The sequence below is a fragment of the Solanum pennellii genome, chromosome 9 (assembly GCF_001406875.1).
Source record: "Solanum pennellii chromosome 9, SPENNV200".
Lineage (NCBI taxonomy): Eukaryota > Viridiplantae > Streptophyta > Magnoliopsida > Solanales > Solanaceae > Solanum > Solanum pennellii.
The window spans coordinates 3,614,526-3,628,471 of record NC_028645.1 but is presented as its reverse complement, the minus strand read 5'-3'; the positions used below and the strand labels follow the sequence as shown (position 1 = coordinate 3,628,471).

The following is a 13,946-nucleotide window of genomic DNA, read 5'->3' as shown; positions in this document are numbered from 1 at the left end:
TTTTTTTTTTCAAAAAGAAAAAACGTACGCACCTTCAATATTTTTGCTTTTCTTTTTTTTTGCCACGTCATCTGTCAAGGTGGTATTTAATTCACTTGCAAAAAAAAATAGGAGAACAAATAATTATCGGTAAAGTTAAAGTACTAAAACGAGTTTTGCTGTCAAATTCAGGGAGGATTTTATGTTTTTGGTCTTTATATAAATCAATTTAATGTGATCAAGTCATTACTTTACCCTTGTTTCTTATTTTATATTTTTATTTGTTACTTATTATCTAATAATTATATTTTATACTTTATCCTACTTTTAATTTAACTTTCGTCATACACTTTTTTAATAGATATATCCTTCAAATTATTTAATGCATAACGTTACGTAACAATTGAAAACAATACAATACATTCAAATATTGCATTTTTAAAATATTATAATATGATATAATTCAATTAAATACAACATAACACATCATAGAATAATATATAACATCCATTAAGTGCATAATGACTCCAGTAATTAATTAATACTCATAATCAAAAATGAAAAAAAACAACTCGACATAACTAACTTCCCAACTAGCAACCAAATGATAATAATAACCTATTTATTGTAATTTCACAAATAAAGTCTAACGAGATTGGAGTATTATACTCAGAACTAACTCATATAATTTTTTTCGACAAATTCTTTGATAAAAAAAGTAATAACGTAAGTGAAGAAATAAAATCACAACAAACTACTCTAGAAAATAAATAATGTATTTCGTAGAAAAAAACGAACAATAACTATAAAAAAAATAGTAATATAATAATAAAAATATAAAAACGAGACATATTAATAGAAATCGAATAACAAGAAAATATCGAAAAAAAAAAATATATATATATATCATATGTTTCACATGTGTACTACACGACTCTTCCATTAAAACCCAAAGTCACGAGTAGACCTTTGCACAAACCGCAACCCATCGCCACCGTTCTCCGGTAGCAACCAATCGCCGAACAGCCATGAACACCATGGTAATTGTGTGGTTTCCGTCATTATTTTGAATTCGCAGTCAATTTTTTGAATTTCTAAGGATGAATATTTGTATTGTTTGATTTTGAATTTTGTATAATGGTGCAGCAACGAAGTGGATCAGGTTCGTTACAGAGCCCTAGATCTCCATCTTCACAAGCACCGTTTTTATCAGTATCAGTTACGGATCCAGCTAAAATGGGTAATGGAGTTCAAGCTTATATCTCCTACAAAGTCATCACTAAGGTCGTTAATTCATTGCCTTCTCTTTCCATTTACTAGTTATGCTTATACATGTTTAATTGTATAGCTAGTAGTAGTATTATGCTCGAAGTTGCTGGATTAGGGCGACCATCAAGTTCATATTTTCTAAGAAACCTCTTTATGGATCTCGAACTGGGGTTTCCTGTACTTCAGAGAAGCTAATTGCATTAAGGTTGACTGAATCTATGATCAAATTCAATAATACCTGATAAGACTAAGAATAACAAATAGAATCAGAGTAAACAAATGGAAGGACTTCCTGTTGGATGTATATTTGGAAAGATGCAATCTTTAAGCTTGGCATAATTTACATGAGTTCGAAGAGAAAAACGTCTTGAGTTGATACGATTGACATTTGAGATTTTGTTCTCATGGCGATTTGAAGTTTGTAGTTCAAAATATATCATCCATAGAAAGAGAAAGTATATAGTAAGGTGGGGTTTTTAAGAGACGTTAGGAAATTGGAGACTCGAATATTACACATGGATAGATCTATGCTTAGTTATTTATTGTTCATATCTTGATTCTACTTGGATTTCATTGTTTAACCCTTCCAGGAGTTCCGTGAATAAGTTTAAAGCTAGGGTAGTCTTACACTTCTAATTACAAAGGAAGTTTTGAATTCTTCTTTTGATAGAGGTGCTGCGACTTGAAATCAAGGTCTCTGCTCTGAATTCTAATACAACAAGTACACATCAATATAGGAATCCTTACAGTGCGGGTTGCACAATTTAAGCCCGTCTTATCAACTTGTTTTTGTTGTGAGAATTCATCATAGATTGCTAGTTGTGCGCTAGTTATTAACCTACCACAGTCCTCCCTCTTTATCTATGGTTGGGATCAGCAATATAAGTGAACTCACTCATGCAAAGTTAGGACCTCTACTGTAAGACTATATTGGATAGTGTGAAGTGTGAACTACTTATTTAAATTTTGAGTTATATTTCTATTTTTTTCACTTTATGCCCGCAACAACCACATCAGTGTTTGCATAAACCTATTTCTTTTAAGTCACTTGCTCTTTTCCCGCTGAAACCTTCTTTAATGTACTTGGGAATAAGTACTTTATAGATACTTTCACCATCTAGGGTATTTGTACTTCCGTTTCTCTCGTTCAGTTCTAAAGATCTTTTCCCTTTAAAGTATGCTTTTATACACATAACATATTTAATATGTTGGTCTTTTGGTCATGTTGTAAAGAAAAGTTCTTTGACATTTAGTTGGGGTGGTTTTAGTTTGGATCTTGAGGCCTGAAATGTGAACCTCATAGTTTGTGTTAGTGTCCAGGATTGATTGAGGATATAGGCTATAGCCTTGAACAATCCTTACTACATGAGTTAGCTTTTGAGGTTGAGTTAGGCGAAAATCCATTTTTCTAATAGGCTGAACAAGCAATGAAACAACTACTTAAGTACGTTTGAGACTCAACTTAATCTCCAGAGACTCTTTTTGGGTCCAGAGCTTACGCATCCCTATCCCTGCATCCAATGGATGTTTTTTTTGCTGAACTTAAGATTCTATAATATTCTGCTTCTTCTGTTTGTTGTTTTCTCTTCTGCCCTGTTCCTGGAACAGACATTCATATGTTTTTTATCAGCAGAATATAGTATGTACTTCTCTTGATTCTCCTCGAGTTCTCATTCACCATTTTTTTTCAAGACAGACAAATTTGGCAGAGTACCAAGGGAATGAAAAGATTGTGATTCGACGTTATAGTGATTTTGTATGGTTACACGATCGGCTTTTTGAGAAATACAAGGGCATTTTTATTCCTCCACTTCCAGAGAAGAGCACTGTAGGTATTGACTACACTTCGTCCTCATGTACTGGTTATCTCTTTGACTTTTCTCTAACTCTAAGTGATGCTAAAACCAATAGGTGTCCAATATGTTCAATCTTGAATATGTTGATTTATCGTTGCTTACTGGAAATGACTAAATGAGACGGACAAGAATTGGGAGTCATGTAGGCGGAAGTTGTTATAGATTGACATAATTAACTGTTTCAAACATGTGTAAGGATGTCTGTGTTTTGGGGCATCAATCCCATTTTCTTTGGAGAAGTATAGGTTATAAAGATTTAAGTATTGGAATCTATCAAGGGGAGCCACTAGCTTTTGCACCAATAAAATGATCTTATTTTCAGGCATTTTGAGATTATTATTATCTACCTTCTTGCAGAAAAGTTCAGATTTAGTGCAGAATTTATTGAAATGAGGCGCCAAGCTCTGGATGTGTTTGTAAACAGAATAGCTTCACATCATGAACTTCGGCAAAGTGATGATTTGAGAATCTTCTTGCAGGCTGATGAACAGGTAATAAAAGTTAGTTTACTTGGTTGAGTATTTTGTTTGAGTTCATATGTTATCTAACCTTTTGTGGAGGTATTCTTATTTGTCTGGTGTCTGTGATACTGATTGTTAGTAAGCCACATCATTGAACGTCTCTCGTCTTTATCTTGTACTGGTTTTGTGGTCTCTTTAATTTGTGTTACTTAACCTTGAACACACGCAATTGAGGGATCAACTACTGTAATTGATCCCAACTCTTTATTTCTATTAAATAATTGAGCACTATCTTTGAAGAATCTAGGGCCATTCAGTTTATAGAATAGTTATGCAAGGATTAGTAATGCAAAGATTAGTAAATCAGGGATTATAATGAGAGATTATCTCTTGCTGGAGGATCGGTATTCTATACTACAAGTTTGTATACAATGTAAATGTATAATTTAAAATTTATTTACTTCTTAAACATTTTTATTTACTTTTATAAGGTTAGTTTTGTGATTTCAGTACTTCTAATTCATGTGCAGTGTTATTAATATCCGCATTCTTATTCTACATTCCATTTTGTGCAAAAAAAATACACAGGTTCATGTAGAGCTTCTGCTTGTATTATTTATGAGGTAGACAAAGGTAGCAACTGAACATTGCACAAATAACCACCGAGTTTAGAATCATGCACCAGTTGGCTTTCAGGGGTTTCTCGGTTGTATAAAAGCTGTATAAAATAATTTTGGATTTTCACTGAGTGCCAGATTTCTTATTTTATATAATTACTGCTCACCATTTTTGTAAAAAAATAATGTTGGTTTTATATGACCCTTAAAAGTATATTGATTTGGTGAAATGAATGCACTTTTACCAGGCAGATTTGAGGGAGCATATTGGTGTAATGAGCTTCTAGAGTAATAAACTAGTCTTAGCAGATCTTCGGTACATTGGAAACCTTATTTTTATTGATTTCTTTCAGATTGGTATTTGAGGACATCGCCTGTCAAAGTTCTGTTCTCTTCAATTATTAAATGCTTTAGGTTTCAAAATCTGTAGGAAGAGGTCATGTAACTCTGTACTTGAACTATGTCTAATGCATTTTTCATATCAGCTTTATATATTTCCTAATATTGTAGTTTCATCTTTTTCTTAAAAGTGGTTCATGCCTGTTGTCTTTTCTTCAGACAATGGACAGAGCAAGGTTCCAGGAGACCGGTATTTTCAAGAAAAAGCCTGCAGATTTGATCCAAATCTTTAAGGTATCTGACAGTTGCATATAATAATACAGTTTCCGAATAATTATACTTCCAATTCTACAATTAAAAAAATTTGATCACACTTATTGAAATAAATCCTCCTTCTATGCTTCTTCTTTGACAACATCTCTATTGATGTGATTTACTGTTATTTAATTGTTCATAATTTAATGTGGTGTGGTGCATATAGTGTGTTTTTTTCTTGATCTTTTAGGTATATTAATGGACTTCAATGTTCAAACCACATTTGGCTGACGCCACTGAGTGAGGAATATTACAATGGTTTGTGCACAGGATTATTCTTAAACTAACAGTAAGTCGTAAATGACAGGATGTCCAATCTAAAGTGAGTGATGTCGTTCTTGGGAAGGAAAAGCCAGTTGAAGAATCAACCCCAGAATATGAGAAGATGAAGAACTACATCTTTGAGCTTGAGGAACATTTAGCTGAGGCTCAAAAGCATGCATATCGTCTTGTCAAGAGGCACAGAGGTAGGAAAATCTAGTTTAAAGGCATTGACTACTCTGTGCAAGTGTATTTGCACTTCAGATATTTAATTACTGTATTACAGCACTTTTTATTTCACTCTCGTAAGGAGATATCTATCTGATTCTCAAGCAGTAAGAGACATGGTGATTCAGGTGCCATGCCTTCTTCGACCCTGCTCGCACCCCCTTCCTTGCCTATAGCTAAGCTTCTGGGAGGAGTCATCCTATACCTTCATCCCTTAACCAAGTGGGCTAATTTTTTGTGCCCGAGAAATAGTGAAAGGAGTCCATCATCAACTTTTCTGAGAGAAAACAAGGTTAACCAATACATTGGAGACCCTGTGGATGATGAATTTTTGGTGTGAATACAAAGTTACCCTTGTCTCAAAAAAAAATTGGAGACCCTGCGGGGCTCACGACTTTGGTTTATCAATCAACTTCTTTCTCTTCAATGGGAAGTGTACTTTTGTAAATTCAAATACTGGATTGGAGAAGATTAATGTAGAAGTGTTATTGTGTGAAGCTAAGTTCCATCTGCAATTCTGTCAGGGAAGAGGTGTGTGTGTGTGTGTGACCTAAATTAGTTAATAACGATTAAGCCATTTGTGGAATGTGTTCTGGAGAAACTCAACGTGAACTAATGAAAAGCCTCTTCTATTTCCTATCGTGAAGAAAGGGAACAATATGAATGGCTCAATGTTTTTTCCTTGCTTATGGCCATACTGGCTGTAAGAAAATTGAATATCAGGGGAGACAGGCACATTTTTATTCAGTTCTGTGATCTGTCACATAATGAGGATGCAGAGAAGAAGATACAACTCAATGTAAAGTGGCAAACTGGGACAGTATACCCCAGATGCAATTTGAAAATGAGGAATTTCAAAGGTGAACTGTTTGGTCAAACACCGTCTCCGTATTTGACATATCTTGATCTCCTTCTCTTCGCCTCACAGTGTTCAATCCGAAGATGGCATATAACTTTTGTTATCTCATCATGTGTTTGTGTTTCTAAACATATTGTGTGCTTTACTTTCCTTTCCTATCCTTATGTATATGACAAACTCGTCATTTTGTCATTCCAAGCAGTTGACTTATGGTTTTTCTTGTTATTTCAGAGTTGGGCGAGTCTCTCTCAGAATTTGGGAAGGCAGTCAAGCTTCTTGGTACTTGTGATGATGATGCCCTTGGAAAAGCATTTTCAGAACTTGGGGCAAAGTCTGAGATAATATCAATTAAGCTGCAGAAAGAGGTATTCTCAACAAAGAATAACCCATGGTCTTTTCTCTTGTACAAAATTTGGTAATGATAACAGGCAATGCTCTGTCACTCAGGCCCACCACCTTTTAATGAACTTCGAAGAACCTTTGAAGGATTATGTTCGAGCAGTGCAATCTATTAAGGTGAGCAGTCTACTTTGCTTGTAAGAAAAAGGGGTTAATTACCAATTAAAAAAAGTAAAAGAAACAGTGTTATTTACCCAACAAGTGGATGGAAATTTTCAGTTCAGCGTCATCAAAGGCTAAAAGACAAAAATGTGGGTGTATTAGTGAAGAAAGCACATGATGAAGTTAATTATAAGCACATGATGAAGTTGAATACACATGCAAGAAAAAATAATATAAAGATAACTTGTAATTATATGGGTAGAGAAACTGCAATAATTGTTATCATGTACATTATTTGAAGTAAATCTATATCAACTACATTCAGATGCCATCACAATTTTTAATTAATATGCAATGGTGCAATTTTAAGTATTTTCTTAAGATCTAAGATCAATTATTTTCCATACAAAATATATAATTTTCTGTTCTTGATCATTTAGTATATCCATATGTAACATTTGGGTAACAGTAATAGATCATTTTCCAACCCTGGTTTGAGCTGAGCTTCAGGACTCGGGCATGCCTTTTAAGGCAATAAGGTTCAACTTAAACAAGGTGAAGCTCCAAGGCTGCCCTGAGCCTTGCTTCAGGACTTGAGTACATTTGACAAATACTGCATCCTCAAAGATAAATAACTGTTGCATCTGTATTTGTACTTTCAGCTTTTTCTTTGCTAAGAGTAACCTAGTGTTCTGTTGCTCTCCTACACTAATATCCGTGCTAACTTTGAACAGGCTACGATAGCAGAGAGAGCAACTGCATTCAAGAAACAGTGTGAACTGGCTGAGACAATTAAGTTTAAGGAAATTGATTTGTATGTCTCAACATCTGTACTGCTCTTCCCCCTGTTTTGTTTCTTTTGGTGGTTTCTTAAATCTGATCTTGATTTGCATTTGGTGGTTGTTCTGTTGAACTGTTGCAAGCTTTTCCTTCAACTATGTCATATTTATACACTGACCTGGTCTATGACCCTACTGCATTCTAGGTGTATGGGGAGGTTTTTTTTTTATATTTTATTTTTATGGGGAGGGTTAAATATGCACTATGATATCTTAAATCTGATAAACAAGGCTTCATTCTGTTTTACTGTTAGTATGGTCTAATCTGCTACTCTTATCATCCAGGCATGTTTAGTGTGAGATGTGGTTTGATGTTGATGTAAATACTGTCTAGGTCTTGTTTTACTGGAGAAGTTACAAAAGAATTTTAAACGGCTAAAACTATTTTTGCAGTATGAGAATTTGCTGTATTTAATTAGTTTATCATTGTCCTGCATGTTGTATATAAATACAACTTAATTGCTGATTTCACCTACATTGAGCTCAATGTTATGATTGGGTTTATTAGCCATCATGTTGGCTCCTTGATTTGCGTAGGTTTACATGGGTCCCTCTTTTTTCCACCCCTCCTCCCGACCTCAGCTTATCTCCTCTTTCTTTTGTGAGAATAGCCATATAGGTACTTTTACTCTGCCAATGGTATATACTGTTGCATAGTATTATGATTGTTAGAGTAGAAATAAGTACATACAATCTTAATTAGAATTGGAATCCTAGTTGAAAAAGTATTCTAATGCAGTGTCTATAAAATATAAATAGGGTCTCAATGTAATAATGTAGATACACGATTCAATAATATATTTCTCCTGTATTTCTCACAATGATGACAAACCATATATGTTTTTTTATACAAACTTACATTGATGGGACATCAATGGAAGGCCTTTTAGCATCATGTGTTGAACTGTAACTATTAGGTTCAAGATTAGATGGTGCCAAGTGTGTATTTGATTTAGTGAAGAGTGAAGAAATTACTTTTAAGAATTTGATTCACTGAAGAATGATTTGAAGTCATTTTTTGCAATTTTATTTAATGTAGCGTCCTCCTTGTCTTGAAAAAAATAGTTGACGTCATTCTTGCATATGTAATATGCATATCTTAGGTGAAAAGTTTACCATTATAAACACCGACTTCTTTTTCAACTTTAATCTGTAAAGTAAAGAGTCGAAACATGTGTTTGTTGCTTTATCTAAAACAGGGAAATATGCAATCCTCTTAATAGTCTTGTTTAGTCATTTGCGCAGTATCTCAGAGTCCCTGTTCTGAAGTAAAATTCGTCTCTTGCCTTTTCATTGCAGAAATAAATACAAGCTGACACGATCAGAGAAGTTGGCTGAGGCTGAGCGTGAGTATGAAATGGTCAGTGTGTTCAACTTTTTTTTCTTTTTCAGTTGGCTAGTCGTGGAACTGCCCAGACAGGTACTTACATTGTGTTTCTCTGGAATACAGCTTAAGGCTGAAGGGGAAGAAACATCGAGAAGATTTGATACGATAGTAAGGCTTATGAACGAAGAGATTGTCCGATTTCAAGAACAGAAGACATCAGATATGGGACTTGCTTTCCATGAATTTGCTAAGGGACAGGCGCGGCTATCTAATGGCATAGCAGATGCATGGCGTAGTCTTCTTCCCAAGCTTGAAGCTCACTCTTCATAGTAATTTTACGACAATATGAATACGGACTTCAGCACGATCTGCTCTCGACGTTGAGAGCATGAATGGAAATTGTTGCATTCAGTTTGCAAAAAAGGGTGTTGCTGCAGCTTGGTGGTTGTATGAACTTTTAGTTAGATACTTGTGGATCTTGTACAGCAGCAAAGAGAGGAAAAAAAACTGAAAAAATAGCTTCAAATTAATTTCTTTTTATCTGACAGGCAAAATAAACTTGTTTAATTCATAATTTATTTTATCTTCCTCGTCCTTTTAAAAAATCCCATTTTCCATGTTTTTATATTTGGATTCAGAGTGAGCTATGTTTCTAAACTGTTAGCTAAACTCTTGTTTGCAACAATATTGCTTGTATATAAAACTTTAAGATCACTTTTAGGGTTCGTCTGGTAGAGTGTATTAGGAAAAATAATGAATGCATTAACTCTTTGTATTAGCAATATCTTATTTGATGCGTTTTTCATGTGTTTATTTATCATCTCATGTATTTTTAGATATTAATAATGAAAAAATAACTAATACATTCTATTTAGTATTATTCTTATATACTAAATCAAAGGACTCCTTAAACTCCAATGCTAGATCTATGCGGGCACATAGTTTATTAGATAAGGTAGATGATCATTGAAACTCATGTCTAACTACCGGGGAGTTTCCATCTAACCAAATCCACTCGGTATTGTCGCCTCAAAGATTTAAGCTCCTGCTATGTGTAGGATCTGAGGAAGGATTGAACCAAGGTCAAAGATGTCCACTCGGTATTGTCGCCTCAAAGATTTAAGCTCCTGCTATGTGTAGGATCCGAGGAAGGATTGAACCAACGTCAAAGATGTTTCCAGTGTTGGCTAATGACAACGGATTGTTATAGACTATGAGTTTTATAAAAGACAAAAAAAATAAAAATAATCTAATGCATTAAACTTTCATTATGCATAAGGTCCGAGGAAGGGTCAGATCAGAATCTTTTACTATATAGATTAATGACCCTATACTATCTTAGATTGTCGTTCCACAAAAAAAATATCAATCTAGTGAACTTAGCTATCGCTATGCAAGAGTCCAAGGAAGGGCCGGATCACAGTCATATTTCTATTTTAAAAAAGGGAAACTTATATAAATATATCATAATAAAAAAATATTTACCATTTATACCAATAATATTTTTTTTTTCACTTGATCACTTTTAATTCATTTATAATACAAGTTTAATACATATTACAAAGAACAATTTATTATTCACATATAATACTAAGTTTTAATGATGGATAATGCATTTATCACACATTTTAATACACTTATAATACAATGTGACAATTTTTACCAAACAAGCATAAGATATTTCAAAAACAATTATAATTCAAATATATTGCATACATAATTCACTTTCAATGCATATTACAGATTTATCACAATATTTACTATAAATAATAATAAACAAAAAATACCACTAAAATCAATAATTAATGTATTAATTCATGTAATTTTTCCTTTAAAAAAGGCATATAGTAATAGAACATCTAGTGTTAGAGGACTAAGAAGTATCTCTTTTTTTGTATATTATTTTTGGTAGTAATATTTTGTTATTTTTTATTATAGACTGTCCACCACTAATTTGCAAAAATCCCTTATCCTATCTAAATATCTCATCAACATGTTCATAAAATAACCACTTCTAACAGCAAAAAAAATAACAAAACTAAAACAAAACAAAAAAAAAAGGGTAAGACAATTAGCCATGTCTTCCTTAACAACCAAACAATTTTTTCACATAACACATAATTCTCAAGTGCAAATTTTTCCTGCTAGGTCTATTCCTCCTTCAACTTTGTTCATCACCAACATTAACAATAGGTTGTTTAACCTCACTGAGTTTTCAAGTTACCATAATTTGAGTGTTGTGGTGAAAGCAAGTAGAGGGGATGGACCTAATGATCAAGATTATGAAGATGGGGTTTCTTTGGGAACAATGAAATTGCCAAAAGATATTGATCTTGCTAGATTTGAAACTCTTCTTTTTCAGGTATTGTTAAACGAGCTTTAGAGCAACGGTAAAGTTGTTTCTGCGTAGGTTATAGGTTTGAGCTATAAAAGCAGACGCTAAATGCTTGTTTTAGGGTAGACTGTCTACATCATACCTTTTGGGGGTGTGACCCTTCTTTGGACCCTACTAACACGGGATGATTTGTGTACCAGGCAGCCTTTATGTTGAAATGTCTTTACCAGGGGCGATTTAAGCGTATTAATTACCTAAAACAAAAATCAAACGGGGCTTTAAACTTAAATTGTTAATAACTTTTATATAATTAATTTCTTCTGGTTTTTATATGATAATATAACCATGCTTATTTTAAAATTTATATTTCATGAGATATATAATACTACAGATATGTCAAATTTCTTCTAATAATCCCTTCATTTTTCATGAAATGTTTACTTTTTCTACGAATAGTATTCAATATTTGTTAATAAAAAATATCTTATAACCTATTATTATTAAAAATGAGACGCCTTAAATTTGGAGACCTAAGACACGTATCTTTTTTCAAACACTGTCGAGCCACCCCTGGTCTTCACTTTTGTTTGTATAAATTTCATTTGATTGCAATAAGTATTTTTAGTCTATCTAATTAGAAGTGGTAAGAAAAGAGTGTGCTAGACTAGTTCTAGAATCCCTAGTGGTTCTTCCCTTTGAAACCATAGATTAAGAAAAGTGAACTTTTGTTGTGTTCATGTGTTTGTTTTAAAAAACTTCAACAACCACCAAGAGGTGTGGGAATGGTAAAAGGTTCTTTCACCTTTAACCAGAGGTCTCGGAATGTGAATTATCATATGGTTAACCCCGAAGACCTAGGGGTTCAAGAGAATGGCTAATTAGTCATAGTGATTTATAAAGAGTATTCAATAACCACTTAAGGACTCGAGGCAATAGCGTATGAAGCTATAATATCCAAACAAGAGATACATTAGTCACATTTCGATTCATTTAGCAGCAAGTTTTATAATGAAAGGACTAGTTTACTGTTAACACATTTGTTCTCTTAGAGAATCTCATTTCTGCATACATCACCTCGAGACCAAGAACAGAACGATTGAGAATTGAAAAGAAGTCATAACAAAGTTCCACATTCGTGTTCGTGGACTTTGTGCACTTGCAGATGACCTTTGTTCATGTTTGGACTCTGTGTGCATCATTTAACATGCGAATTATCTGTTCAAGTGTTAACATAGAAAGGAAAGACGTCGTTTCTACTAATATCTTTGTATATAAACTGGATTAGTGAGTATTCATATATATATATATATATAACCGACTCCAACTTATTTGGGATTGAGGCATAGTTGTTGTCGTTTAATGCTTACACACTTAGTATGTTAATGTTAACGATGCTTTGTTTTGTGACTTGCAGTGGGCTAACAGCCTTTGTCAAGGAGCTATGTTGCCACTACCCGTGCCTTTAAAGGTAACTCGTCCTCATTTTTAAGCTCGATATATTGTTTACATTCAAGCAATGCAGTCAGTAGGAGAGTCATATCATTGAACATCGGACTATATACAACCTCGTGAACATTATAACCAATCAATCGAGATTCAAAATATAAAGAAGTAAACATCAATTGTCCTTTATAACAAAAAATAGGCAGATTCTGTTTTCTTTTTCCTGTCTTTCGACTTCTGCAGACGAAACTACTAGTCATTCTTATGGAAAATGCATACGTTCACAGACTAAACACTCGAAATTGTTCGTGTTGTATACACAATGTTCATCAAGATGAGACTTGCTTTTGTATACAGGTTGATAAAATTCCTCGCGGAGCCAGAGTTTGTTTCATTTCAGTTGATGATGCTCAAACTGAAGTTCTTGCATATATAGACTGTATGGTTTTCCCTGCAACTGAGACTTCACCTCCAATATTTCGAGCCATACGAAATGGACCCTCGAGAGATAAGGCGCCTCCCGGTGAGCCAAGAATCATGAGAAGCCTCTTAGGTGCCCTTCAGAAGTCTGTTGAGATAGCTAGTGTTTGAAAGTTGGAACAATTTTTTTGTATATTCACAAAACTTCTTTCTTTCAACACTCTTTTTGATGTATAAAGAACATTTCACTTCTTTAAAACTCAATGAAAACTTCATTACAAGTGAAGAATCTTGTGTGTCATACATAGACAATGCATGTAGTTAACTTGAAGTTAAAAGACTTGGTATCCCGTCTGGTGTCCGGCACACACATTGGACATTTACTAATGTGGATATACGTTGTGAAAGATTTAGTTTCTCGGACATTCACTAATGTGAATATACGTGGTGAAAGATTTAGTTTCTCGGACATTCACTAATGTGGATATACGTGGTGAAAGATTTAGTTTCTCGGACATTCACTAATGTGGATATACGTTGTGAAAGATTTGATTTCTCGGACATTCACTAATGTGGATATACGTGGTGAAAGATTTAGTTTTTCGGACATTCACTAATATGGATATACGTTGTGAAAGATTTAGTTTCCCGTATAGACACATTAGACATTTTTAATACATAAAAAATTCGCTACGGTCTCTTTAAAAAAAATTCACATGAAGAACTCAAATCTAAGACTTCTGTATAGAGGGACTGAAGGATCATTATATATGTACCTTTTCCTTTTCTTGTTTAATAATATTTATTTAAATTATATTAATTTTTAAGAATAATATATTTTTTACTTTCATATCGAAACAAAAATATAAGTAAAACACTCACTCATCTTCTTGTAAA

At 33.6% G+C, this 13,946-nt stretch overlaps 2 protein-coding genes across 2 annotated transcripts; both read left to right on the top strand.

Annotated features, from left to right (window-relative positions):
* Positions 1-863: 863 nt before the first annotated feature.
* Positions 864-9,629, top strand: LOC107031806 (sorting nexin 1). The gene is made up of 11 exons (XM_015233283.2): positions 864-1,019; positions 1,126-1,263; positions 2,945-3,080; positions 3,462-3,595; positions 4,741-4,815; positions 5,144-5,303; positions 6,416-6,549; positions 6,632-6,700; positions 7,420-7,499; positions 8,824-8,884; positions 8,975-9,629. Exons 1-11 carry the CDS (start codon positions 1,008-1,010, stop codon positions 9,179-9,181), a joined length of 1,206 nt encoding a protein of 401 aa, XP_015088769.1. The 5' UTR covers positions 864-1,007; the 3' UTR covers positions 9,182-9,629.
* Positions 9,630-10,854: 1,225 nt separating this feature from the next.
* On the top strand, positions 10,855-13,380 carry LOC107031111. Its single transcript, XM_015232335.2, has 3 exons — positions 10,855-11,213; positions 12,601-12,654; positions 12,987-13,380. Exons 1-3 carry the CDS (start codon positions 10,929-10,931, stop codon positions 13,218-13,220), a joined length of 573 nt encoding a protein of 190 aa, XP_015087821.1. The 5' UTR covers positions 10,855-10,928; the 3' UTR covers positions 13,221-13,380.
* Positions 13,381-13,946: the final 566 nt, after the last annotated feature.